Here is a 25,889-nt window from a genome sequence, read left to right on the forward strand (position 1 = left end):
TCCCAGTACTCCTGGTGCTCCTCGATCTTCTACCTTGGTATGACTTTCGACGGGAAAGAGTAAGAAATAGCAATGAGAAGCATCTCGCTGACAACCGTCAAGGACAGCTGGTGGCGGAATATCCCTTCATTTATCTGATGAGTCGCCTGCCCTTGACGCGATTTGTTGGAGTCACCATGTATGTTGGGCCTCAATCACTTCTGCGAAGCTTCTCTAATCTTTCTTCTGGTTTAGTATCATCTGGGGAGGGATTTGCATGTGTCTGGCAGCCACCCAGTCTTTTGCTGACTTTGCTGCCGTGCGATTTCTCCTCGGGGTGAGTGAAGGAGCAGTCGCCCCAGCATTCGTCACTCTGACCAGTGTCTGGTATCGGAAGAATGAACATGCTTTGCGCGTCGGGTGAGGCAAAATAAGCGATCTGCTCTTCAGATGAGGACTAATCTCTTACTCCAGGATTTGGATCACGATGGATGGCTTGGCTCAGGTCCTTGGTTGTCTGCTCATGTACGGGATCGGACGATCGAATCCCGGAAGTCTCGCACCCTGGAGGACTTTGTTCCTCATCTGCGGAGCCATAACATGTGGCATTGGCGGTCTCTTCATGATCATCGTCCCTGTTTCGCCCAAGAAAGCATGGTTCCTCACCCCACGCGAAAAGGAGGTGCTTGAAGCAAGGATGACGCTTGATCGGGACGCCGGCGATCTAACTGAGTTCTCAGTTGCGCAAGTCAAGGAGACATTGGGAGATATCCGGGCGTGGTTCATGTTCATTTTCGGGGTCTTGGTCACCATGCAGGCCCCAGTGATGACAGTAGGTCTTATTTTCAAAGGGGTCGTCCCGGCGTCACTGACAGGTTCAGTTTGCCTCCCTTATCATCAAGAACCTAAATTACACCAGTCTCCAGACTATGCTGTATACGGCCCCCTCGGGAGCCGTACAGATCCTGGCGATATGGATCAGCCTTGCAGGGTGCTATTTACTCCCTAATCATCGGTGCTTGGTTCTGATGATGATGACCATCCCTCCCCTGGTCGGAAACATCCTCCTCCTCAAGCTGCCACTCACTGCTGGCTGGGGTTTAATTGCCTCGTCGTGGCTGGTAAGACGTCATCGTCATCTTCTTTCTTATTTTCTGCAATAGCAGTGTTGACTCTAGGACTAACTGACTGCAGGCCTCGTGTCTACCCAACATCCTGGCTGTCGTGCTGAGCCTCAGCGCCTCAAACGTCAAAGGCAACACCAAGCGTCCCATGGTCAACGCCTTGTTCTTCATTGGATACTGTACCGGGTGTATTGCAGCTCCTCAACTCTGGAAGTCCAGTGCTGCACCGAGGTTTTTTGAGGGGGTTGTGACGGCCATTGTCACCTGGTGCCTGCTCATCGTGGCATTGAGTCTGTACTGGTACATCTGTCGGTCGGAAAATCGCAAACGAGACCAAACCCCGGTGATTTCCCCGGGGATCACCTACCAAGCCGATGAAGATGTCACCGACATTCAAGACACTCAGTTTCGATATAGTTACTAGGGGCTTGTTCACCACCTGTGCGACCGAGGCGATGCCTCGACATTTTGTCCGAGCCATGCCATGCCACTTATGCATCTACCATGCAATCAGTCGTTCTCATTTCTAGACGGGAAATATGAAGTATTGCCTACGGCGCCCATGATGGCCGCAAATACTGCACTCGCTGGTATACTCGCGCGCAGTGGAGACCGGGCATAATGACAGTCCGAAGGAAAAGGCACAAGCCACATCAATAGACTAAAGAGACTGAGTTACTTGCAGGGACTACTGGTCGATCATTGTTCTACATACCTTATTCCCGATGCGACCATGCCAAGTGTGGCAAGCGATCGGGGTAATTCTCCTACTTCACATGTCGATCACCGACTGACGAGGTCGCAGAATAACTCCGCATGGATCACCATCAGAGGGTTTACCGCCACTCTTTTGACCCTCTTAAATGCCGGATAAGATGAAGCGGGCCCAGCAAAATTACCGAAGCACAGTATGAGTTGCTGGGCTATCATTGGCAATCGGTCTTCACCTTGTGTGGGGATCTGCAGGGACTCCTTACATCTTCGGCGTAATAAGCCTCGGATGCTTCTTGCCTGCGATAATGCACGTCGATCCCAAGTGCACCGTGCTCCAGGTTCTCCGATCAATACACTTCGGCAGGATTCATGGGGTGAGGATATTCAATTGGTGCGAATAGCATTGTGAGGAGAGGGACAGTTTAAAGGTTGCCAGAAGCCGCTCGACTTAGATTGAGGCGAATAAACCAAGTGCCTGTTCAACACCCACAACACGCCTCAACCACTCAAGAGATCAGCCGCTGTTTCGCCTCCGCTCCCCGCTATTCACCATGGCTATAACCACTCACCAGAACGAGCCCATTGCCATTGTGGGCAGTGCCTGTCGTTTCTCTGGCGGAGCATCGTCGCCCTCGAAGCTGTGGACTCTCCTTCGCAACCCTCGCGATGTTCGCAGCGTAATCCCCAACAGTCGCTTCAATGCCGAGAACTACTATCACCCTGACCCAGCGTACCATGGTCACAGCAATATTCGGCATTCCTACGTGCTAGACGAGGATGTCACCGCTTTCGACACCGAATTCTTCGGGATCAAGCCGGTGGAGGCGAAGGCTATCGACCCTCAACAACGTCTTTTGATGGAAACTGTCTACGAAGGTCTCGAGTCGGCCGGGCTGACAATAGATGCCCTCAGGGGTAGTGACACGGGTGTCTATGTTGGGCTCATGTGTGGTGATTACGAGGCCAGCTTGCTACGTGATCGTAAGTTAATCTTTCGGTTTTTCTCGGGATATGAGTCTACTGACACAGGAGGCTTGCAATAGCAAAAACTGCTCCAGTCTACGCTGCCACCGGCATTGGACGGAGCATCCTGTCAAACCGTGTCTCGTACTTCTTTGACTGGCACGGGCCATCGATGACCTTGGATACCGCCTGTTCCTCCAGTCTGGTGGCTGTCCACCTGGCTGTGCAGTCGCTCCGAGCTGGGGAGTCGCGGATCGCTCTGGCTTGTGGATCTAATTTACTGCTGGGTCCAGAAAATTATATCATGGAAAGCAAGCTGAAGATGCTGTCGCCCGATGGTTAGTACTGAGAATGTTAACTCCCAGAAAGGGTGAGCTAACCCAAATGACAGGTCGCAGTAAGATGTGGGACAAGGATGCCAACGGCTATGCCCGTGGAGATGGTGTCGCTGCGTGCGTTCTGAAAACTCTCAGTGCCGCAATTGAGGATGGCGATGACATTGAGTGCATCATTCGCGAGACAGGCTTTAATCAGGACGGAGCGACCACGGGCATTACCATGCCCAGTGCTACTGCCCAGCAGGCCTTGATTTGTGCTACCTATGCCAAAGCCGGCCTGGATTTGGAGAAGGCATCGGACCGGCCTCAATACTTCGAAGCTCATGGGACAGGTACGCCTGCAGGAGATCCGATCGAGGCCGAAGCCATCTCGAGGGCCTTTTATGGTGAGAACTTTGGCACCGAAACCACGGATGACCGCCTTTACGTGGGCTCGATCAAGACCATCCTCGGACATACCGAAGGTACTGCAGGCCTGGCTGCCCTGCTCAAGGCCTCGTTAGCTCTTCAGCATTCGACTGTACCACCCAATATGCTCTTGAACAACTTAAGCGACCGAGTGGCCCCTTTCACTGCGAACCTGGAAATACCCTCTACAGCCAAGCAATGGCCGCAAGTCGTCCCTGGCCAGCCACGACGAGCCAGTGTGAACAGTTTTGGCTTCGGCGGTGCCAATGCCCACGCTATTCTGGAAAGCTACGAGCGCCCTCGACTGATTGAGGATGGGTTTCAGCATCAATTCACCCCCTTTGTGTTCTCGGCCCTCACCCGGCAGTCGCTACGTGAAAGCCTCTCCGCGTACGCTGATTACATCCAAGAAAACCCATCGCTCAATCTGCGCGACCTGGCATACACCCTGCAGCAACGTCGGTCTGGGTTCCCTTACCGCATTTCCTTTGCTGCTGCATCGGCCGACGGCTTGGTGGCCGAGATTCGGGATGAATTAGAAGCTACCAAGGTCGAAGATTTGGGTGTGAGACTCCCAGCTCCCTCAGGAGGAAAGAAGCCGAAGGTTCTCGGCATTTTCACCGGCCAAGGAGCGCAGTACGCTCGCATGGGCGCTGAGCTGCTTGAAAAGTCTGCCACAGCTCGCAAGATTGTCCAGGACCTGCAAGCTCACATTGAGCAACTTCCCGAGGAGATTCGCCCTGACTTCTCACTTGAGAAGGAGCTTCGCGCGGCAGCTAATTCCTCTCGGGTTTTGACGGGTGCTTTCTCATTCCTATCCACTGTTGTTCAGATCGTGCTGGTGGATCTGTTGAAGCTCGCAGGCGTTCATTTCGATGCCATCGTCGCTCACTCCTCGGGTGAAATGGCTGCAGCATATGCGGCCGGTCACTTGAGCGCGCGAGACGCCATGTGTGTGGCGTACTTCCGTGGTCGATTTGCTTCGAAGATGGAAAGTCCTAACGGACCTCACATCAAAGGAGCTATGTTGGCGGCAGGGATGTCTCCAGAAGATGCGCAGGCTCTGGTAGAAGACGAGCTCTTCGCCGGTCGCCTCTGTGTTGCCGCTGTCAATTCATCCTCTAGTGTGACAATCTCCGGTGACGAGGATGCCATTGACGAGGTCAAAATGATCCTGGACGACGAGAACAAGTTCAACCGCAAGCTTCGTGTCGACCGAGCCTACCACTCTAACCACGTGTCGCGACGTCTTGCCGATTATGTCGCCTTGGTCAAGTCGGCAGGTGTCCGTGCCAACGAGCCAACATCGAAGAACTGTCTCTGGATTTCGAGTGTGTATGCCCGCGAGGTTACAACAGACATGAACCTCAGTGACGAATACTGGGGTGCAAGTGTCGCTCGGTCTGTGCAGTTCTATCAGGCTCTCAAGCTTGCTCTCGAGGGGGGCGAATACCAGGCCGCAATTGAAGTTGGCCCACATCCGGCTCTGAAGGGACCCGCATCGCAAACCATTCAGGAAGTCTTGGGCAAGAGCATTCCATACTATGGTGTTCTCAACCGGGGAACGGATGCTGCGGTCAGCCTGGCTTCGAGTCTCGGATCTCTGTGGTGTCACCTCGGGGGGCAGAACCTCGACTTGACTGGGTTCGAACTTGCGGTCAATGATGACAAGTCCACCATCCGCGTGATCAAAGGTCTCCCAAGTTATAAGTGGAACCATGAGGCCTCTTACCGTCATGAGTCGCGAGCATCCAAGAAGCACCGTTCCCAAATCCAGCAATTCAACCAATTGCTGGGAACCATGAAGCCAGAGAGCGCGGCCCATCATTTGAGCTGGGGACACCTGCTGCGCGCCAGCGAGATCGATTGGGTCTCAGGCCATCAGGTTCAAAACCAGACTGTCTTTCCTGCGGCAGGATACATCTGCACAGCCTTTGAAGGTGCTCGAGTCCTTGCAGGCGAGCGCGATGTTCGAATCTTCGAGTTGAAGGATTTTGTCATCCACCAGGCCTTGACCTTCAGCCAAGACGATGCCGGTATCGAGGTGCAGACCTCATTGTCTGACATTCGGCATCTGAGCGATAATCACGTCCAAGCCAAATTCACCTACTCCGCAAGCCTCGGAGAGGACGATCTCGCCCTGGTTGCTGAGGCAGATCTCCATATTATCTTTGGGAAGTCCCTGGAGACCACTCTTCCCCGTCGAGCTATCAAGCCAGCTCACATGATCACAGTGGACAATGAGCGTTTTTACAACCTCTTGGCTACGCTGGGCTACGGCTTTGAAGGACCGTTCAAGTCTCTGCACACACTTAGACGGAAGCTGGGAACGAGTGTGTGTGCCGTGAAATCAGTATCGCGCGATACGTTCGGACCGCCCTTGCTGGTGCATCCTGCTGAGTTGGATGGTGGCATCCAGTCTCTCATTCTTGCTTACAGTTACCCGGATGATGATCAACTTCTGAACATGCATCTACCCACCAGCATGAGCAGCATCCGTGTCAACCCGGCTCTGTGCAAATCCATGACCGACATCACGGTTGACTCGACTTTGGGCTCCACAAAGTCCGGCGGGTTCTCGGGTGATGTCAGCATATACACCAATGATTCCAGTTGCGCAGCAATCCAGATGCAGCGCGTTGAATTGGTGCCCTTGGGCGCTTTGACCGCCAAGGACGATCGCAAAGTCTTCTCCAAGTACCAGTGGGTCAAAAACAGCCTCGATGGCGAGTTGGCTGCGTCGGATACTACCGTGACAAAGCATCATTCGGAGATTCTCGAGGGATTGGAGCGTATCTCGACCTACTACCTCAAGACACTAGATGCAGAGGTGTCCGCCGACTCTCCGCTGAGGAGTAAGGATAGCCCTCACAGCCATTACCTTCAGTATGCTCGCCACATTGTCAACTTGATCCGCAACGGAGAGCACAAGGTGGCCAAGAAGGAATGGCTGAAAGACTCCTTGGAAGACCTCCGTGCGGCCACGGAACAATTTTCGGACCTCATTGACTACCGCATGATGCACCTGGTTGGGCAACAGATGCCGCGTGTTTTCCGTGGCGAAACCAACATGCTGGAAGAGATGCGGGTCAGTAACATCCTCGACAATTACTATCAGGGTGCTTTCGGCTCGCGGGAGGCTGGCTTCTGGATTGGCAAGATCATCGCCCAGCTTGCAGAGCGCTATCCTCATCTCAACATTCTGGAAGTTGGTGCCGGTACCGGAGGTGCTACGACAAGAATCCTCCAGAACCTTGACTCGAGATTCTTGTCCTATACCTTCACAGACGTGTCCAGTGGTTTCTTCGAGGGTGCTGCGGAGACATTCTCTGCCCACAAAGATCGCATGGTCTTCAAGACCTTTGATTGTGGCCAGGATCCCGTTGCTCAGGGCTACGCCGAGGGAACCTGTGACGTGGTTGTCGCTTTCCTCGTTATTCACGCCACCCCTGATCTGGAGCTCACCATGCGCAACATCCGCAAGCTGCTCAAGCCGGGCGGTTTCCTGATCGTCGGAGAAGGAACCAACAACGGCCAACCTTACGGCAGTGCCGGATTTATCTTTGGATCCCTGCCGGGTTGGTGGCTTGGTGCAGATACTGGCCGCCCTCTCTCGCCATTCGTCTCTTACTCCGAGTGGGAGAGACTCCTTCAGAGCAGTGGCTTCTCTGGCATTGATGCGACAGCACCCCAGTCATTCCAGGACATCCTTGGTATGACCGTGTTTGCCGCTCAAGCTGTGGATGACCAGGTTAACTTCCTGCGCGACCCTGTAAGTCCTGGACTTCTGCAAGGTTCGGCCGCAGTCGAATACCATGTCAAGAAGCTCGTCGTCATTGGGGGAAGCACACCAAAGACCCAATCTTTGATCCGGCCTGTCCAGAGTATTCTCAGCAACATCTCCCACGAACTCCACTTCTTTGAAAAATTGACGGAGGTAGACTTCGATCTGATCGATGCTGATACCACAGTCGTCAGCTTGTCGGAGCTGGACAAGCCTGTCTTCAAAGACATGACACCCGATGAGTGGCTCGCTTTCAAAACGCTCTTCTCTGCTCCCATCAAGCTTCTCTGGATTACCAGTGGTCGGCTTGACAAGGACCCATGGTCTAATATGACGGTCGGGTTTGCTCGTACTGCAGTGTTCGAAGCCCCTGCTCTGCAATTCCAGAACATCGATATCGCAGATCTGAGCTCGTTCAAGCACGTAAGCCTGGCCGAGAAGATTCTACGCTTCGATGCCTCTGCCTCGTCGGGCAAACACCTGCCCTGGCCGTTGGAACCTGAGCTCGTTGTAAATGCTGAGGGCGAGGAGCTCGTGCCCCGTCTCCGACACATTAAGGCCCGCAATGACCGCTACAATTCAGCTCGCCGCCCGATTACCAAGGATGCTGACATTTACAAAGTCCCCGCAGCCCTGCACAAGGAGGCCGAGGGATGGAAGTTGACAGAGCTTTCACGTTGGGCTAGCCCTCCTGACACCAAGTCTCAAATCAGTCTTGAGGTCAGTCATGCCGTACTTTCGGCCGTTCGCACGCCGAATGGCCATCAGTTCCTTGTTCTGGGAACCGAGCCCGAGAGTCAGGCACGATTCCTGGCTCTTGTGCCATCTCTCTTATCGGTCATTCATGTGCCCAAGGTTTCGGCAGTTCCGCTGCCCGTTTCGACGCTGACCGACGCCGACCTTCTGACTGTAATAGCTGCTCGCCTCGTCTCCATGGCTGTGGTCGACCCCCTCATTGATGGGGATACAGTTGTTGTGCACAATTCCACCGAGCTACTAGCACGTACCATTGCCAGCCAAGCGGCAAGCAAGAATGTTCGCGCCTTCTTCGTCGCGGACTCGACGCAGGAGAACGTTCCTGCCTCTTGGACCAAGCTTGAGCCTTATCTGACCCAGTCTGAAGTTTCCGATATCCTACCTCCAGACACGGCTAGCTTTGTCGGCTTATCTAGCGAGCACTCTGATATCGAGTCAAACATCATGTCTAGTCTTCCTTCGCACTGCAGGAAGGAGTCCAGGGCGACTTTGTATGCCTCAGTTGGCTGGAAGAGCAGCCCTTCGTCTGCGCCTTTCTTAGGCCAGTTCCTACAGCGCGCTCTGGTCAGTGTGCAGACCGAGGCTGGAAAGATTTCCCAAGCGGTGTCTCGAGTGGTTGGTATCGATGATCTTCTGCACGAGCCAAGCCCTGAAGAGCCGATCACTATCATCGACTGGACTCTTTCCAAGACCTACCCTGTTCACGTCAGCCGGTTAGACTCGGTTTCGTTCTTCAAAGGTGATAAGACATACTGGCTGTGTGGTTTGTCGGGCGCTCTCGGTGTTTCTCTGGCCGACTGGATGATCGAACGAGGCGCGAGATACCTTGTCTTAACCAGCCGCAACCCCAACATATCGCCCGACTGGATCAAGGCTCATAAGCGCAATGGTGTCATTGTGTCCATCGTACGCTGCGATGTGACAAACGAGCGTGCTCTGCGTGCTGCTCATCAGTCTATCTGCGAGACTATGCCGCAGATCATCGGTGTTCTGAATGGTGCCATGGTGCTGAGAGATGTCTCGATCCGCAACATGTCATTTGAACTCATGAGCGAGGTGTTCCGCCCGAAGGTTTACGGAAGTATTCACCTGGACCGCATCTTCAAGAACGCCAACCTGGACTTCTTCATCCTGTTCTCGTCCATCAATTGTGTCATTGGTAACCTGGGTCAGGCCAACTATGCGGCGGCGAATACCTTTATGTGTAGTTTGGCCGCTCAACGTCGCAAGCGCGGTCTGGCAGCTACTGCTTTGAACGTGGGTGCTATCATCGGTGCAGGTTACATGGAGCGCGAGTCCAGCAAGGCTCTTGATTTGACGGTGTCCAAGATGGCGCTGATGCACCTGTCAGAGCAAGATTACCACCAGCTCTTCGCGGAGGGTATCGATGCCGGTCGTCCAGATTCAGGCGACGAAGCTGAGCTCACCACCGGCCTTTTGGATATCCCTGCTGCCGACACGGAGAATGCGCCCAAGTGGCACTCGAACCCGGCATTCTTCGACTTTGTCGTTCACAGGGTCGAGAAGAACGGAACTGACACAGGAAATGAGGTCGTTACCTCGGTCCAGGATCAGCTTGCTGCCTGCAAGTCAACCAGCGATGTGCTTGCTGTCGTCAAGGGTAAGTTTCCGCGTGTCGCAATTCCCTGCATTGCATAATAACTGGAGTAGGGAGATTTGCCATGCAACTTCGCAATGTGTTGCAGATGAACACTGCCGACGAGGACCTGATGGCAATGAGAAGCCGTGATATTGGTCTCGACTCTTTAATTTCGGTCGACATCCGTTCGTGGTTCCTGAAGAACTTCGAAGTCAGCGTTCCGGTCTTGAAGATTATGGGCAATGATACCATGGCTGAGCTGGCAGACCTTGTGGCCGCGCAAGTCCCAGCTTCGCTGCTTCCTGGAGTCGGAAAAGAAGATTCCCCATCTGATCTGCCACCTGCCACCAACAATGCTTCCCAGCCTGCTCCGGCTGCTGCACAGAATGATGAGACCAGCTCCTCGCCGGGCTCCAATCAGGATGCCACGTCTACTGAATCCAGCAGTGGCTACACCGGAACTAGCACCCCTACCAGCTTAGAAGCCACCACAGGACCCCTATCGAAGGGACCTATTCGCATCGACTGGAAGGCCGAGATTACATTGCCCCAGGCAGCGAATGTTGACACCAGCTTGGCTCCTGCCGCCCGTCCTCGCACAATCGTGCTCACGGGTGTCAGTGGACTGCTGGGCCGACACCTGCTCCTGCGCTTGCTGCAAGACCCATCCGTCAAGGAAATCATCTGCCTCGCCACCCGCCGTCTTGACGAGCGCCTCCAGTCAAAGGAGCTGGTTGAAGAAAACCGAATTCAGTATTTCGCAGGTGACCTCGAAGACCCCCGCCTCGGTCTCTCCGAGCAGCAAGCGGCTCAGATCTTCAGCCGCGCGGATGCCGTGATCCACAACGGAGCCGATACCTCCCACCTCAAGTTCTACCCCGAGATCAAGGCCGCGAACATGGGCTCAACCAAGGAGCTGATCCGCCTCTGCACGGCTCGCAAGGTGCCCATTCATTACCTGTCTACTGTGGGTGTAGCCCTCTTCGGCAACTACACCTCTTTCCCGGAGGTCTCGGTTGCCGCGCACCCGCCCCCGGCTGACGGCTCGCACGGCTACGTGGCCGCGAAATGGGCCAGCGAGCGTCTGCTGGAGGAGTATAACAAACAGCACGGGGTGAACGTGTGGATCCACCGCCCCTCAACCATCATCCGCGAGGGCGCCGATGCCGAAAGCGCCGCAGCGCAAACCGACTGGATGAACGCCCTGGCTGCGTACATGCGCAAGACCCGCGCTGTGCCCACGCTGAAGAATTTGCGGGGTGCTCTCGATTTTGTCTCGGTGCACAACGCGACGAAGAGTATTCTGACGGCCGTGTTTGAGAACAAGCCCAAGGCTTCCTCTGCGGGGGTCTCGTACTCTCACCAGGTTGGCGATATTGTGATTCCGTTGGATAACTTGAAGGATTTTGTAGTCCAGGAGACGGGCGCTGCTCATGTCGATGTGCTTCCGGTGGAGGAATGGAGTGTTCGTGCGGTGACTGTGGGATTGAACCGGGGAGTGGCGGCGTTGATCGACTCGATGGACGACCCGGGTCAGCCTCACTATCCCCGGATGCTGCGGGGGGAATAGACTGAATGCTGTTTATATCTAGTTTTGTATGATTTAGTATACTGCAAATTGAGATTCTTCTCACGGGTTAACATAGGTAACTTCTGTATTCTGGGCTGTCGGGACCCTTCGTTCCGACCTCCTGTCATTGCCCCTGTAGGCTTTTCAATCACCGTTCCTCCCAGATACTGCGGTTGGGGGTGCTGGTCATCTCTGGCAGGTACTGCTGCTCGAGGCATCCTTTGACAAGGGCCAGCTTTTCATGCGAATATGCGCGAGCGAGATCTAGCGAGATGGTACTGGGCAGGTCCCAGCAGCAAGGATACCAAACTCATCCAGTCTTGACGGGGTTTGAACGGCTTTATGGGATGCCCATGATAATCGCTTCTAATATCTCAACATTTTAGCTTGTCTTGCTAAGGCCATGCCTCACACATCTCAACAAGGTACTTCATCACAGCTGAATGCAATTTCATTCCCGAAATAAGTGATCGAGCTACCATATCGCCGACTACAGACATGAGATCAAGCAGTCAACAATCTAAACCTCAACCTCCCCCTTCCTCCTCCTGACCAGAACCCTAACCCCTGGGTCCGAATCCAAGAAGATCCCATTCTCAATGATCCGGGGCTCCACCTCCCCGGCAATCTTCCACTCGAACTTCATCAACAAATGGCACAGCGCAATCTTAATCTCATTGGCCGCCAGGAACCGTCCCGGGCACGCATGCAGCCCATGCCCAAAGGCAATATGCTCCGACCGGAGGGTGGTCAACTGCCACCGGTTCTCGTTGCCGGGCTGCTCGCGCAGCCGCACGAACCGGAAGGCGTCGAATTTGTCGGCCTCGGGGAAGACGGCCGAGTCCCAGGCGCCGTGGTGCGAGACCCCCAGCATCGTGCCCTTGGGGATGCGGAAACCATCAGCGAGGGTGATGTTCGCGGTGGCTTTGCGGACCATGTTGACTACCGATTCAATTGGGGTCATCAGTGTGCTTGTTGTGCGTGATGGAGTGAGAAAGGTGCGGGGTGTGGAGGGAGGACTCACTCGATAGAGCAGGTTTGATTCGCTGCGCCTCTTTGATCACACTGTCCATGAGTTTGAGGTTGTACAGCGCCGAATGCTTGATCCCTCCACTCCCCATGACGGAGACCACCTCCTCCCGCAGGTGCTGGATCGCCTCCGGGCACCGCAGCAGCTCGTACATGGTCGTCGTAATGAGGTCGGTGGTGGTGTGAATGGCCGACAGCGCGAGCGTCAGCTGCATCGCCACGGGGGCGTACGAAATCTGGCGGTCTTGTGAGGTCTGCTCCAGCCACTCGATCGAGTCATACCGCTCGGGCAGCTTGATGCTCGGATCGGCCAGCGCGGCGGCCTTCTCAGCGCGTCGCCGCTCGATGAGCGGGCGGATGATCGCCTCGGCCTGCCGGAGCTGGTTGCGGACCTTGCGCGCCTGCGGGAAGAGCATGGCCAGGACGGGCCAGAGGAACTGCGGGTACGTGCGGATTTGATGCGCGGCGAGGAAGGAGTCCACCGTGTATTCCTTGGTGAGGCGAAGCCAGGTTTTGTCGTGGCGGACCTCCTCGTCGCCCAAGAAGATGGTGGACGACATCCGAGCGATGATCTCGAGGAGGATCTCTTTAAGGACTACTTCGTGCCATTCTGTGTCCTTGTTAGGGTGGGACGTTGGCAAGTCTGGTAGAGAGGAGTGAGTGAGCTCACCGTCATCATCGGGGAAGAGATCTCTGCACGCTTGGGTCGCTGTCTCGTTGACAGGGTCCGTCAGCTGTTCTAGCCCAGGGTTAGTATGGCATCAGATTCTACCCATCGAGAGCGAGAACATACTCAGCGACCCCATCAGCTTTGTCTTAGTCATATCAGCCAGCAGACTGTGCCCAGTGGATTCAAAAAACGGTTCAAATCCATGCACTTCCGCACATGTGGACTAGAGACTCCAGTCAGTCGGACAGCATCTTGCAATCGGGGAAGCACAATGGCAAACCTCCTTCATGAACTCCCCGTGGCTGAGTGCATCGATATTCCGCACTTCGTCCGCCATGGACGGCGGCAGGACCAGCATCTCCCCGAGGTCGGAGATGACCCTGAACGGCTTCGTGTTGCCAACCTAGCCCCCTCATCAGCCACCATTCTACCCTAACTCTGACGTGGGCAGCATACCTGCTGAAACCCCCGGGCAACAATCTTCCGCGCATTGGCCGCGAAGCTCTCTTTAGCTTTTTTGTGGCCGATATCCCAGAACGAGGGCTTCCCGGTTGACACGAGGGGCACATGAGCCAGGGGACTTTCCAGTCGTCCATACCATAGTAGCGAGATGGCGATGAAAGTGGGGATCCACAGCGCGGATAAGGTTACGGTGTAGGACCACGAGCTTGCGATGGGTAAAATGCCCGGTGCAGGGGCGGACTGATTCCGACCGAGGTCGAACTCCATACTGCAACAAGCTTCTGTGTCTGTATTGAGGTTGAAAGGACGGATGAACAGGTGTGGGGGTCAGATCGCTAACGTGACTGAGTAGTCTTCTATTTGTCTTTGCTGCCAGGGTGTTGCTTTCATAGCCGTCAGTGCTACATTATCAGACTACCACTTGGCGATCGGTATTTTGTTCGCGCGATATGTCCGATCGATTTCGCCACGGAGTCTGGAGGACCACGACAAAGATGTAATCAAGGTTTGTCGATCAGGATCTCCGTGTTGGAAATGGCGTTGCGAGGAAGTCGGTGGAGGTGAGTTAGGGCTAAGCGGGGACTACATCGGTGGATATTCCCGATCATCCCCAAAATTACCGACCAACAAATCGGAGACACCGACAGCACCCAATGTCTCTACTGCTTATCTTTGCTGAGAAGAATATAGGTACAGCCATAAATCACCGAAAGCGCCAAGGGATTCGAAAGACACGAACTGGCCACCACACCCTGCGCACTCCTACCTGTCCTGCGAACTTTCCACAACCCTGCTTCAACCGCAAACGCAGCATCATGTTCGGACTATTCAGCAGCAGCCGCAAGCCAGTCCAGCCCGCTCGCGTTCCCACGGACACGGTCATCCCTCTGAATGCCGCGGACGACACGGAAGTGCTACGCAGTGTGTGCGTGGTGCTGTCCTACCGGTTCGACGACGTGCTGGACCCGGAGAAGCTTCGGTCGTCTTTCGAGAGACTGCTCGACCGACCTGGTTGGCGTAAGATTGGAGCAAGACTGCGCTTGAATGTGCGTTCACTACACTCACAAGCTCAGATAGGAGCCGTAGCTGACACTCCCCAGAAAAACGGGCGCCTCGAATATCACATCCCGGAATACTACGACGCGAAGCGCCCCATCGTGACTTACTCACACGCCTCCTACGAAACCTCCATCCTCGAGCACCCCTTGGGCTCGCGGCTCCCCCGGCCGAGCGTCAAGCCTGCCGTCGTGGCCGATCCCACTGAATTCGACTCCCTGACCACCAGCGCGGACGCCCCCAAGACCTTGCACGACTACCTGACACGCGACGTGCCGCAGCTGAGCCTGCACATTGCCTCGTTTCGCGACTCCACCCTCGTCTCTATCTCGCTACCGCACACTCTCACCGACGGGACCGGCGGAGCACAGATCTACCGCTCGTGGGCGCTCGTCCTGCAGGGCCGCGAGGACGAGATCCCCGCATTCCATGGCTACGCCCACGACCCGCTGGCGAGCTTCGGCACCGACCCGCAGTCCGCATCCAGATACATGTACGCGGAGAAGCAGCTCACGGGGTGGTGCAAGTACCTCTTCATCGCGCACCAGCTGTACGACGCCTGGCGGTACCGCACGGGGTCGCGCATCGTCTGCATCCCCGGCGCGTACCTGGCCACCCTGCGCCAGCGCGCCATCACCGAGATCCGCACCTCGACCGGCGACGACACGGCCTTCGTCAGCGACAACGACGTAATTACTGCATGGTTCACGCGCCTAACGCTGTCGGCCTTCTACCCGCGCACCTCCACGCGCACCATGCGCATCATGAACGCCTTCACCCTCTCAACTGTGCTGGGCGGCTCGCACCTCCCAACCTCGAAAGCCTTCATTTCTAACGCGGCCACAGAGATCTACACTTTTTTGCAAATTAAAGACTTCTTCACCCGCCCACTCAGCTACGCCGCGCACGCCATCCGCCGGTCCATGACCACCGGCGGCACACGGGAACAAGTCGAAGCCCTACAATGCATCAAGCGGCAGACCTTCGCCACGGAGGGCCACAGCTGGCCGATCTTTGGGGACGCCTCCATGGAGATGATGAGCTACTCCAACTGGACCAAGGGCAAATACTTCGAGACGGATTTCTCGGCGGCGATCGTGCGCGAGGGTCTGCCGGCGGCGCAACGCGCGGAGAAGCCCGGGTTCGCCTCGATGGTGCAGTTCAACGCGTGGTCGACCAAGTTCGATCTCCGGAATCTCATGCCCATCATGGGGAAGGATGCCGCCGGGAATTATTGGTTGCAAGGCCCGTTGCGCGAGGTCGTGTGGCGGAGGATTGAGCGGGAGTTGGCAGAGATGTGTTGACTCGGGATCCAATTACTTAGTAGTTGCTCTCCGATACATCCGAAGTCTACGACAGTTGCAGTTGGGCAATACACTGCGTACAGAGTAGGCCTTCCATTGCAAGGTTTTCCTAGGGCAAGCACGCTTAGCTGTATGGGGCGAACGCAACCGGAATTGATAAGGACCTGTGGGAGACTACAATCGGGAGGTAAGAATCTGGCTACGGTAGAATAAAAGACCTTAACACCAAATCAGGGAGGAATGCAGCTAGTCGAGTCTTAGAGGTGGTTGTGATACATCCATAGGAGAAGAAGGTGATGATGAGGCCAACTCAGCGAGCGCAAACCATGTCACGTGACAACTGCCCTATTTCGGCCTTATGCCAACTTCTAGCCAGCACGAGCGCAGACACAATTTGCATTTCGTATAGTAGCCATGTGATGTGGGAATCTGCCAAATAGCCTCTTCATTCGCCCGCTGTTTGGGGCCGTAAATAGTCTTTCCTCCGCCACGCTGTAGCTCCACTCGCTTTCAGCATGACGCCAGACCCTCTCCTTATATTGCTAGGACTACAATTCCACCCCAACTACCAAGACACGTTTTCTCCGCTGTAATTTACAAACAAGCCAGAAGTGGTCGACTTTGTTGCTGTATCGATCTGTACGAAAGTCAGCCGTGCTGAATTGGGAAAAATCATGAGTTTTCTCTGTCGTTACCTGTGTCATTATTCCGCGAACACTATCCTCCAGCGTCACTGGAGCTTCGTCCAATCCATAATACTGGGCCGCGCGATTGCCCAGGTCTGTTTGTACAAGGCTTACCTCCCCCACCTGGTCAGCAGGCTGCAATGGTAACAAGGTGAGGGATGTCTTACCTCGAGTAGCACCAGTAATGAGTACAACCTTGGTCATGTTGGGTTATGCCCGGATGAAAGTTCAGTTCCTGTTGACAAAACTTGGAGTTTGACGCAAAGGGCTGTGCTCACTTCAACTGCCCAGTCCTCGACGGTGGATTATTTATTTTTCGCTGGGTGGAGTACCTCACTTTTGGTTCGGGCCTGAGTATGAATTGCTACAGGACTTTTCTCCATCGCCTCCGATTACTAAGCGGCGATCCTTGTGGATCGGTGATGCTCAATTGCCCCAGTGCTCGATCACGATCCCATGGCTAATTGCTCCTGGGCTGAGGCAATAGGGGAAGTTAGAAACCAGAGCATGGGAGGTTAGTGCTTCAGGATCTAGGCCATGCAATGGCCCACGCCAGACTTGACCAGTTGCAGTACTGAAGTGCCCTCCCTCCAGCAAGATTGAGGCCCGATGAAGGTACAGTTTCCTTCTCCAACCAGAGTCGAGAAGTCTACATAATTTACCTGCGTGTGCTGCGATCATGACTAAAAGAAGCTCCACTATAGACTACCGTAACACTTACACAGCAAAGATGTAGCAAATAGCTCGAAGGAGAGTTTGGCATTAGTTCAGTCTTATATTCGCCCGGCTACAGCTGGTCCTATCTCCAACTTAGATGAAGTATACCCCCGCAAGGCCGCGATGATGTCGAGCCACAGAGATATAACTGATAACAGCGCTCACCAGGATGGTGCATGACCGAACCCGGCGAGGCAGAAAAGACCAGGCACGGCTCCTGTAGCCGTCTCCCCGTGTCCTCTCTCAGGACTTCTTCATGTAGGCAAGAAGATCATGCTCTGCCAGAAATTCAGCCCAGGTCTGAAGTTTTAATCCAGGAATCTGGATGCGTGAGTGTTGGCGGCTGAGTTCTAATCGGCGGGCATCCACCAAACCAGGTCGGCCCACGTACCTCTTTAGCTTGCACAAACTCGGGTGTGTCGTAGACGTTGCCGAACCTCTCGAACATGAGGAGCTGCTCGGTGAAATCCAGTGCAATCTCGGGAGACATGCCGTCCCGAGTCTCCAGAAGTCGCTGGTAATCGTCCGGGTTCAAGGTCCGATATTTGGTTTGGAGGTTATACTCTGTGTTGTGAAATGTGAGCCGTCGACGATTATTGGTTGAGGTAGCAGGAAGAGGAGAGAGGGACACAAGAACGGGTCGTCCATACTTCTACCGATGGAAGCCAACTTGTCTGCCTCCGAGAGAGCTTGCCCATAGAACGCAATGGTGTGGGTGAAGTAAGTGGAGCCAGACTCAAGGACCAGCCGGACCAGCTTTCCGGTATCCCGAATCGACACGTTCGGCATGACCGTGAGCGAGCCATGCGGAAAGCTCATGTTGTACACTCCTTGCGCATCCTGGTGGAAACGGTAAGCAATGTTTCGCCGGCTGAAATGCCACGAAACCACCGACTCACCGGCTTAGACAGATACCGCTCGGGGTGCGTCAGGCAGTTTTCGAAATAGTTGGGGAAGAGCACGGTAGTGGTCGCAGCCCACAGGTTTGGATACTGTTGCTGGATATAGTCCGTGACGAGACTCTTAGCCTTCCAGTGGTGGATATGCATCAGCGCTCCGCCAGAGAGTTTCTCGGGGTCAGGCAGCGCGCTCCACACCAAGTGCTGCAGGGTCGACGTGCGGGCCGCTGCATCCACAATGGCACGACCTTGCGCAATCTCGACCTCGGGGGACTGTGTTGCCCAAAAGTCCGTCAACGCAAAGATCGCATCGGCGCCGGCAAAAACCGCCGCGAGCGCCTCAACCCCGTCACCCAGATCGGCGGCTTGAATCTCTGCTCCGAGGGTGGCGAGCTCCTGGGCTGCTGGCTTGCTGGGGTCGCGGGTCACAGCCCTGACTTGATAGAGCTGCGGGTTCTTGAGGAGCTCCCTCGCGACGGACCCACCCTATTGTCGAAAATTCAATTGAGCCATTGTCAGTTGCCAAGCAGGATGTGTGATGTATAGCAAACACTAAGGCGGGTTGTGACAGTAACGAACCTGCCAGCCGGTGGCACCAAGAACAACCACGAGGCGCGGAGACATAATGATTGATCGACCACTGTTCCCAAGGTTTAAAGAGTGGGCAAGCGTTAAAGGAGATGTGCAATGTGTGGCAAGAAGATTATCTGCGATTGCCACCGCTACTTATACTTCACCTCCACTGACACAAACTCATGAAGAGACCGCTTACTCATCGGGGGCTGGAGATGGAGATACTCAAACAGCCATACACACCGACTTTCTCCACAAGCACCTGAGTAGGATATCGCGCTAGTACTGAGCCCTGAGTACCTCTTTGGAATGACCTCACTACTCGACCCTGGTTGATGGTCAAAGATCATCCGATGATGCCGAGTTGCCGCAGTTCTGCCCTGTTCTTCGACGGGGGTTCTACTGAACATGGACGCTGACAATAGCCCATGATATCTCTATCTTGATGGTTCAATCACTGGCCCTCGCAGCATATTCGAACAATTCAGCTAGATAACACTTGATCGGAGTCGGAGACATGCAATCAATATTTCATGTCCGGAGACCGATCTGTTTGGAGTTTGATCGACGACAGAACATCAAGTGATTCTTGCAGCAGTGGTACAGATGGCAGCAATGTGAGACAGCAATAGACCAGAAGTCAGTAAATCTAAGCCAGACTTCCATTGGCACAATTGTGGACTTCCTGGTGAATTGGAAGCTGGTTCATTGAGCTGCCATACAAAGGGGGAAGACAATATTCAAATTTGTGTCTTGAGTTTTTTTGGAAACCCATATGATATAATGTACTAAAAGAGATACCACAACCGAGCGTTAGTGGTGTAGCGGTTAGCATTGTTGCCTTCCAAGCAATAGATCGGGGTTCGACTCCCCGCTGACGCATTCTTCTTTTGTTTTTGTTTTGTTCTGGTGTTCCCGGCGGATCGATCAACTTCGGCAACTGGCGAGACATTTCCAACCGGTGAAATAATTTGATGTTCAAACCTGCAGATGCGGAATATAAGTTGGGATAGACCAATTGACTAACTATTCTTTCTATCCGAGAACTCCCTTGTCTGCATGGCTGTAGACTGACATGCAAGGACTTGCTTTTCTGCCCAAATTTAAGGCATCCTCTCGGAATTGGGAATGGACTCTAATGTACCACCAACCAGAACCCTACACAACCGCCCCTCGGCATCAACCTCCCATGCTGCACTCCCCACTGCCGTCTTCGCATAAAAGACATGGCCCGGATCGTATTTCGCCTTCACTTCAAGCAACCTTGGGTAATTCCGCCCATACAGCTCGGCCTCCCAGTCACCCTTCCACTGCGCATCAATCTCATTCAGATACGTCCCCGCGCCGGGCGTCGCCCTCTCCAGCCCGGGGATCAGCGTGTCGACCAGCTGCGCCTTCCGCGCCTGCATTTGTGTCGGGGATACATTCCAGTCCCAGTAGCTTACGATGTTGCACGTGGCGATGGCGTCGCGCCACGCGGGAAGGACCGCGTTGTCTGGGTGGGGGATGTTCTTCACGTTCAGGGCGTGGCATCCCAGCGAGAGGCCTGGATCCGTCTCGACGACAGCGCGCAGGGCGGCAATGATGGCTTGGTTCTGCATGATTTCCTGCACCCCGGCGCGGGGAATGAGGCGCGATGTCAGCTGCACCGTGGCGGGGCCGGCGCCGGCGATGCCCGGGCCAAAGCGGCTGGCGAAGTAGTCGTGGTAGTTTGGGGAGGTGGTGGGCGTGAACGAGTAGGGAATGTCCCGCTGGGTGAGGCGGGTGAGGAACGGCTGTAGCAAATTCTGCACTTGTGTGCCGTTTCTGTCTGGCACGGTGATCGCGTACGCTTCGAAGCCGGTGGCTGTCAGCGCGAAGTCCCACGTGTTGGGGCCAGCGTCGACGAATTGCGGCAGGAACTGCCACAGATCGGAGATCGCGGACCAGTAGGGCTCTGGGTTGGCGGCAGAGATGTTGAAGAATAGCAGGCCGCTGCCGATGGGTCCGTCGGCGAAGATCTTGGTGGTCATGCTGAGTACCACGGCGAAGGTGCCAGGGCCCCCACCGCTGAGCGCCCAGTATAGGTCAGTATGATTATACGGGGTTGCGACGAGGTGCTCCCCCTGCGCGGTGATGACCTCCCATTCCAGCACCGCGTCGGCGCCCATCCCGTAGGCGCCGTTGAGCAGCGAGTGTCCTCCCCCGGAGGTGTAGCCCCCGGCCAGGCCGACGGTAGGGCATGTCCCTCCCAGGATGCGGTAGCCCGCGGCCCCGAGGATGGAGTAGACTTGCCCGCTGATCACCCCGGCGCCTAGTCGGGCGGCTGGCCCGGTGTAGTTGGCACTCGAGTACGAGGGGAGGATGTCTGTCGTGTTGAGGTTGTGCGTCCACAGGGAGAGCGCGCCTGTTCCAGTGGATTTACCCATGAAGCTGGTTGGGTCAGATAGGCTTCACAGTAAGGAAAATCAGGGCCGTACTCATGACCGGTATTCTTGATCACCAGCCGGATGTTATTCTCCCGTGCAAAAGCAACGCCTGAAATCACATCGTCGGCATCGGTGACATTGATGGAATAGCTGGCATAATTGCCTAGATTGCATGGCTGTGAGGCTGGCGTGAAGGGGACACAGGTATAGTTCTGTACATAGGGGTTCATGACCTCTGCTGGATGGTTCAGACTAAGAAGACGTTAGTCGCAACGTGCCTTGCATGCCGGCAGGAGTACTGACAAGGTTGTGTCGCCTAGCCATGCGGTCTTCATGGCACTGCAGGCTTCCGCGTCATAGTTACCGAACGGCTCGCTGTGACAGACGCTGGGCAGGGGGATCGTGGCAATCAATCGACCATGAACCGTCCTGTTGAGGACATGCCATTTTTCGAGCGAGGGCCACGAAGCATCCCCAGGAATGGCCCTGCAGGAGGCATTCGGAGCAGACCGGGGGATGGTTGCACTGTGGACAGCAGCCAAGCCGAGCAGCACAGTCCACAATATGGGTTGCATGATGCACAATTGCGTTTATTCTGCCTGCTTCCTGAAGCTGCATAGACTTGTGACAAGCCAATTCCTATGTGCTCAAGAAGAGAAGCAGGATTGCATCAGTTGATGAGGTGCATCGCAGCAATTCGGGTCAGGGTTGTGGACGGGGCAGAAACTCCCGAATTTTGCCTCTCGGGAATTGTGACGCGCCATCATGGATGCTCCGGAAGTGAGCATTGATTAGTCTTTCGTCTAATTGTTGGTCTCGGGAAATTGTAGTGAACTGCCGATACTGATCTCGTTGCTCTTGGGGGACTTGGTTTATCATTTGAAGCGGGTTGGATCGAGGCTCCCTCCCCTCAACCTCCTACCTACCTCGTATACCTACTAATTGCGAAACACACTGTTGACTTCACAATGGGGAAGCCAAACACCATCCCTCAGCCTCCGGGCTGGCCCATTCTGGGCAATCTGTTGGATATTGATATGGAATTGCCGCTGAAGTCGTTGTATGATTTGGCGGACAAACACGGTAGGACTCTCTCTTTCACGGGCTATGGTTAGGGCTGACGAAGCTAGGTGAGATCTACCGAATGCGCTTCCCAGGAGGCCATACCTTCATCATCGCCAACAGCTATGCGATGGTGAATGAGTTCTGCGATGAGAGGCGTTTTCCGAAGACCATTTCAGCCTTGAGAGTAAGTCACTCTGTACGTCTCATCGTGCCATCAACTAATGCCACTGCAGGAAATGCGGCACGCCATGCACGACGGCCTCTTCACGGTAAATGCTCACCACCCACCAGCCAGCCCGTCTCCAAAGCTAAAATTACAGGCCATCGACGGACAAGTCGAGCCCAAGTGGGGCATCGCGCACCGCATCCTCGTGCCCGCCTTTGGCCCCTCGTCGCTGCGCAACATGCTGGACGGGATGTACGACATCGCCAGCCAACTCGCCATGAAGTGGGCGCGCCACGGCCCGGACAGCCCCATCACCGTGACCGACGATTTCACGCGGCTCACTCTCGACACGATCGCCCTATGCTCGATGGACTTTCGTTTCAATAGCTACTACAAGGAGGGGACACATCCTTTCGTCGCCGCCATGAGCGACTTCCTGACCGAGAGTGGCGACCGCGCGCGGCGGCTGCCCATCCCCGCCTTCTTCTACCGGGGCAAAGACAAGAAGTTTTTTCGGGATATCGAGGTAATGCGCACTACGGCGAATGAGATCCTGCAGGAGCGCAAACGGGAGAAGAACTTGGACTTGCGCAAGGATCTGCTGTCGGCCATGCTGAACGGGGTGGATCCCAAGACGGGGCAGAAGATGACCGAGGAAAGTATCCTGGATAATCTCATCACATTTCTCATTGCGGGGCATGAAACAACCTCTGGCATGCTGTCGTTTGCCATGTATCATCTTCTGAAGCATCCAGAGATGTATCGCAAGGCGCAAAAGGAGGTCGATAAGATCTGTGGGAAGACGCCAATCCGATTTGAGCATCTGTCCAAGCTTTCTTACATCTCTGCTGTAGGTTGTCTCGTCTGCTCTGGGCCTCATGGAGACTGACACTTGCAGGTCCTTCGAGAGACTCTCCGTCTCACACCACCCCTCCCGGTCTTCAACGTGGCCGCCAAAGAGGATGAAATCGTGGGAGGCAAGTATCCTGTCCGTGCCGGGGAGCTGATTATCGTCCTCGTGGGCCGCTCCCAACTCGACCCCACGGTCTTCGGCGCCGACGTGAACGAGTTCAAGCCCGAGCGCATGCTCGACGAGAACTTCGACCGTCTCAACCAAGAGTTTCCCAACGCCTGGAAGCCCTTCGGCAACGGCACCCGAGGCTGCATCGGCCGCCCGTTTGCCTGGCAGGAAGCCCTGCTGGTGCTGGCCATGCTGCTGCAGAACTTCGATTTTGAATTCGACAACCCGGAGTATACTCTCGCGCTCAAGCAAACCCTTACCGTCAAGCCGGCCAACTTCCAGATCCGAGCGACTCTTCGTGACGGACTGACCGCCACAACATTGGAGCATCGACTGGCGGGCACGACGCCCCAGCCAAGATTGGACACAACGGATGCGTTGAATGGCGTGGTGCCAACCAGCACCGAAGGACAGCCCATGAGCATCTATTACGGATCGAATAGTGGAACGTGTCAGTCTATGGCGGAGCGGCTGGCTGCGGACGCCTTTTCGCATGGATTCCGCGCCCGTGTCGTGGATTGTCTCGACAATGCCGTCGATGGACTGCCCGCCGACGAGCCGGTGGTCTTCATCACTGCCTCATATGAAGGCCAGCCGCCCGACAACGCAGCTCGCTTTGTCCACTGGCTCGAAGAACGGAAAGAAGACAAAGCCACACTGCAGGGCGTCTCATACGCGGTCTTTGGATGTGGTCACCACGACTGGGCGACGACCTTCCACCGTATTCCGCGCCTCGTCGACGCAGCCCTAACCCGCCACGGAGGGGAGCGCCTCGCCGCGTTGGGCCTCACTGACGTGGCGGCCGGCAACGAGATGACGGACTTCGAGGCCTGGGAAGACGAGGTGCTCTGGCCCGCCCTAACCAAGCGTTACAGGGCTGCTGTTCCCGAAGGCCCCGCGCTGAGCGTGCAGGTAACCAGCCCGCGCAAGGACATCCTCCACTACGACCTTCACGAGGCCAGCGTCATCGCCACCAGCACTCTGACCAGCCCCGACGCCCTCGTCGCAAAGCACCAACTCATCCTCGACCTGCCAGCAACCCTACCCTACACAGCAGGCGACTACCTCGCCATCCTGCCCGTCAACCCGCGCGAGTCCGTCCACCGCGTCCTGCGTCACTTCCACCTCCCCTGCGACGCCCACCTGACCATCTCCACCAAAGGACGCACTCCCCTGCCCCACGATATCTCCCTACCCGCTACCCACATCTTTGGAAGCTACGTCGAACTCGCCCAGCCCGCTACCAAACGCGATCTCCTATCTCTGGCCAACGCAGCAGAGGACTCGGCCTCGAAGACTCGGCTTGAAGCCCTCGCCAACGACAACCACCGGTACAGCACCGAAATCGCAGCGAAGCGCCTCTCCGTTCTGGGTGTGCTCGAATCCACACCAGATATCACCCTTCCCATTGCATCCTTCCTGCGTATGCTACCCCCGATGCGCTTGCGACAGTACAGCATCGGCTCCTCCCCGCTTGCCAATCCGAAACGCGTAGTCCTCACGTATTCCGTCCATGGAGAGGAGGGCAACTGGGGCGTTGCAACAAGCTACCTCTCACACCTCTGCGCGGGCGATAAAGTCCATGTCGCCGTCCGACCGTCCCACGCTGCCTTTCATCTCCCTGCTGATCTCACCAAAACGCCTGTTATTATGGTAGCAGCGGGGACAGGCATCGCCCCGTTCCGCGGATTCATCGAGGAGCGCGCGGCGCGGCACGCGGCGGGGCAGGTGCTGGCGCCGGCGGTGCTGTATTTCGGGTGCAGGGATCCGGGCCACGATTATTTGTATCGGGGGGAGTTGGATGCGTGGGAGAGACAGGGGGTGGTGAGTGTAAGACGGGCCTATAGTCGAAGGAGCGGGGAGAGCGAGGGTTGTCGGTATGTGCAGGAGAAAGTGTGGGCGGACAGGGAGAGGGTGCGGGAGGTCTGGGAGGATGGGGCTAGAGTATATGTTTGTGGGAGTCGGGCTGTTGGGGAGGCTGTTAAAGAGATGTTGGTGGATGTATTCTGGGAGGCGCATAAGACTGGTGATGGTGGGGATAGGGCTACGAGGGAGGAGGTGAGGGGGTGGTTTGAGGGGCTGAAGAATGTACGGTGGGCAGTGGATGTTTTCGATTAGGTACGAGTGCTACTGCTGAAGTAAATTATTATTTCCGTGGATAATCTCCAGACCTAAAGCGATTATCGAGTATAGTGCGAGTGTCATGTACAATGCATTCATACCAATGATGGAGCATGTCTCCACACTCCTCTGGCGGGAGCATGTAGTCTGACAGTTCTGAGATAGCCCTAAGAACCTCCCAGTCAGCTGCATCTCACCAACCACGCACATGCACATCCTGTCGGACACGCCTCGAAAGAACCAGCTCGGAAATAAACAACCCTAGAAACCCCCGAACCGGAAGTATCCATATGCATATCGGCAATTACTGACCCATCTACGAAGCAGGAAATACCCCCATTGCCTGGGCATACTAAAGCTGCTTCGGCCTATGCCGCTATTATCTCGCCATCAACCATCCAGCATCCTATTCTTCTTCTCTCACGTCGACAAAATGACCACCTCCAACCCCGCCTGGCAGACCGTCGACCTGCGAT

At 55.4% G+C, this 25,889-nt stretch overlaps 6 protein-coding genes and 1 non-coding gene across 7 annotated transcripts; 4 read left to right on the forward strand and 3 right to left on the reverse strand.

Annotated features, from left to right (window-relative positions):
• Nucleotides 1-790: 790 nt before the first annotated feature.
• Nucleotides 791-11,303, forward strand: BO82DRAFT_413389 (putative polyketide synthase; the record flags this gene model as incomplete). The annotated part of the gene is made up of 5 exons (XM_025639873.1): nucleotides 791-811; nucleotides 2,390-2,798; nucleotides 2,861-3,118; nucleotides 3,172-9,687; nucleotides 9,738-11,303. The coding sequence occupies 5 exons, from the start codon at nucleotides 791-793 to the stop codon at nucleotides 11,234-11,236; spliced, it is 8,703 nt and encodes a 2,900-aa protein (XP_025492896.1). The 3' UTR covers nucleotides 11,237-11,303.
• Nucleotides 11,304-11,674: 371 nt separating this feature from the next.
• BO82DRAFT_413403 (cytochrome P450) lies at nucleotides 11,675-13,664 on the reverse strand (the record flags this gene model as incomplete). Its single annotated transcript, XM_025639874.1, has 6 exons — nucleotides 11,675-12,178; nucleotides 12,261-12,875; nucleotides 12,936-13,004; nucleotides 13,059-13,158; nucleotides 13,216-13,338; nucleotides 13,392-13,664. The coding sequence occupies 6 exons, from the start codon at nucleotides 13,662-13,664 to the stop codon at nucleotides 11,757-11,759; spliced, it is 1,602 nt and encodes a 533-aa protein (XP_025492897.1). The 3' UTR covers nucleotides 11,675-11,756.
• A 548-nt stretch (nucleotides 13,665-14,212) lies between these two features.
• BO82DRAFT_413413 (uncharacterized protein) lies at nucleotides 14,213-16,146 on the forward strand (the record flags this gene model as incomplete). Its single annotated transcript, XM_025639875.1, has 2 exons — nucleotides 14,213-14,443; nucleotides 14,498-16,146. 2 exons carry the CDS (start codon nucleotides 14,213-14,215, stop codon nucleotides 15,755-15,757), a joined length of 1,491 nt encoding a protein of 496 aa, XP_025492898.1. The 3' UTR covers nucleotides 15,758-16,146.
• Nucleotides 16,147-17,403: 1,257 nt separating this feature from the next.
• Nucleotides 17,404-18,722, reverse strand: BO82DRAFT_413415 (NmrA/HSCARG family protein; the record flags this gene model as incomplete). The annotated part of the gene is made up of 5 exons (XM_025639876.1): nucleotides 18,639-18,722; nucleotides 18,060-18,545; nucleotides 17,811-18,000; nucleotides 17,552-17,724; nucleotides 17,404-17,481 (listed from the first exon to the last, which is right to left on the reverse strand). Exons 1-5 carry the CDS (start codon nucleotides 18,681-18,683, stop codon nucleotides 17,404-17,406), a joined length of 972 nt encoding a protein of 323 aa, XP_025492899.1. The 5' UTR covers nucleotides 18,684-18,722.
• A 720-nt stretch (nucleotides 18,723-19,442) lies between these two features.
• On the forward strand, nucleotides 19,443-19,514 carry BO82DRAFT_t148. Its single transcript has one exon. It is a non-coding gene; the product is annotated as a tRNA-Gly (tRNA).
• A 221-nt stretch (nucleotides 19,515-19,735) lies between these two features.
• On the reverse strand, nucleotides 19,736-21,615 carry BO82DRAFT_413419 (putative FAD-dependent isoamyl alcohol oxidase; the record flags this gene model as incomplete). The annotated part of the gene is made up of 3 exons (XM_025639877.1): nucleotides 19,736-21,044; nucleotides 21,092-21,292; nucleotides 21,344-21,615. 3 exons carry the CDS (start codon nucleotides 21,613-21,615, stop codon nucleotides 19,736-19,738), a joined length of 1,782 nt encoding a protein of 593 aa, XP_025492900.1.
• Nucleotides 21,616-22,008: 393 nt separating this feature from the next.
• Nucleotides 22,009-25,410, forward strand: BO82DRAFT_413421 (bifunctional cytochrome P450/NADPH--P450 reductase; the record flags this gene model as incomplete). The annotated part of the gene is made up of 5 exons (XM_025639878.1): nucleotides 22,009-22,123; nucleotides 22,171-22,289; nucleotides 22,339-22,374; nucleotides 22,426-23,121; nucleotides 23,170-25,410. The coding sequence occupies 5 exons, from the start codon at nucleotides 22,009-22,011 to the stop codon at nucleotides 25,408-25,410; spliced, it is 3,207 nt and encodes a 1,068-aa protein (XP_025492901.1).
• Between the last annotated feature and the right edge of the window lie 479 nt (nucleotides 25,411-25,889).

This window comes from Aspergillus uvarum (genome assembly GCF_003184745.1).
Source record: "Aspergillus uvarum CBS 121591 unplaced genomic scaffold BO82scaffold_21, whole genome shotgun sequence".
NCBI lineage: Eukaryota > Fungi > Ascomycota > Eurotiomycetes > Eurotiales > Aspergillaceae > Aspergillus > Aspergillus uvarum.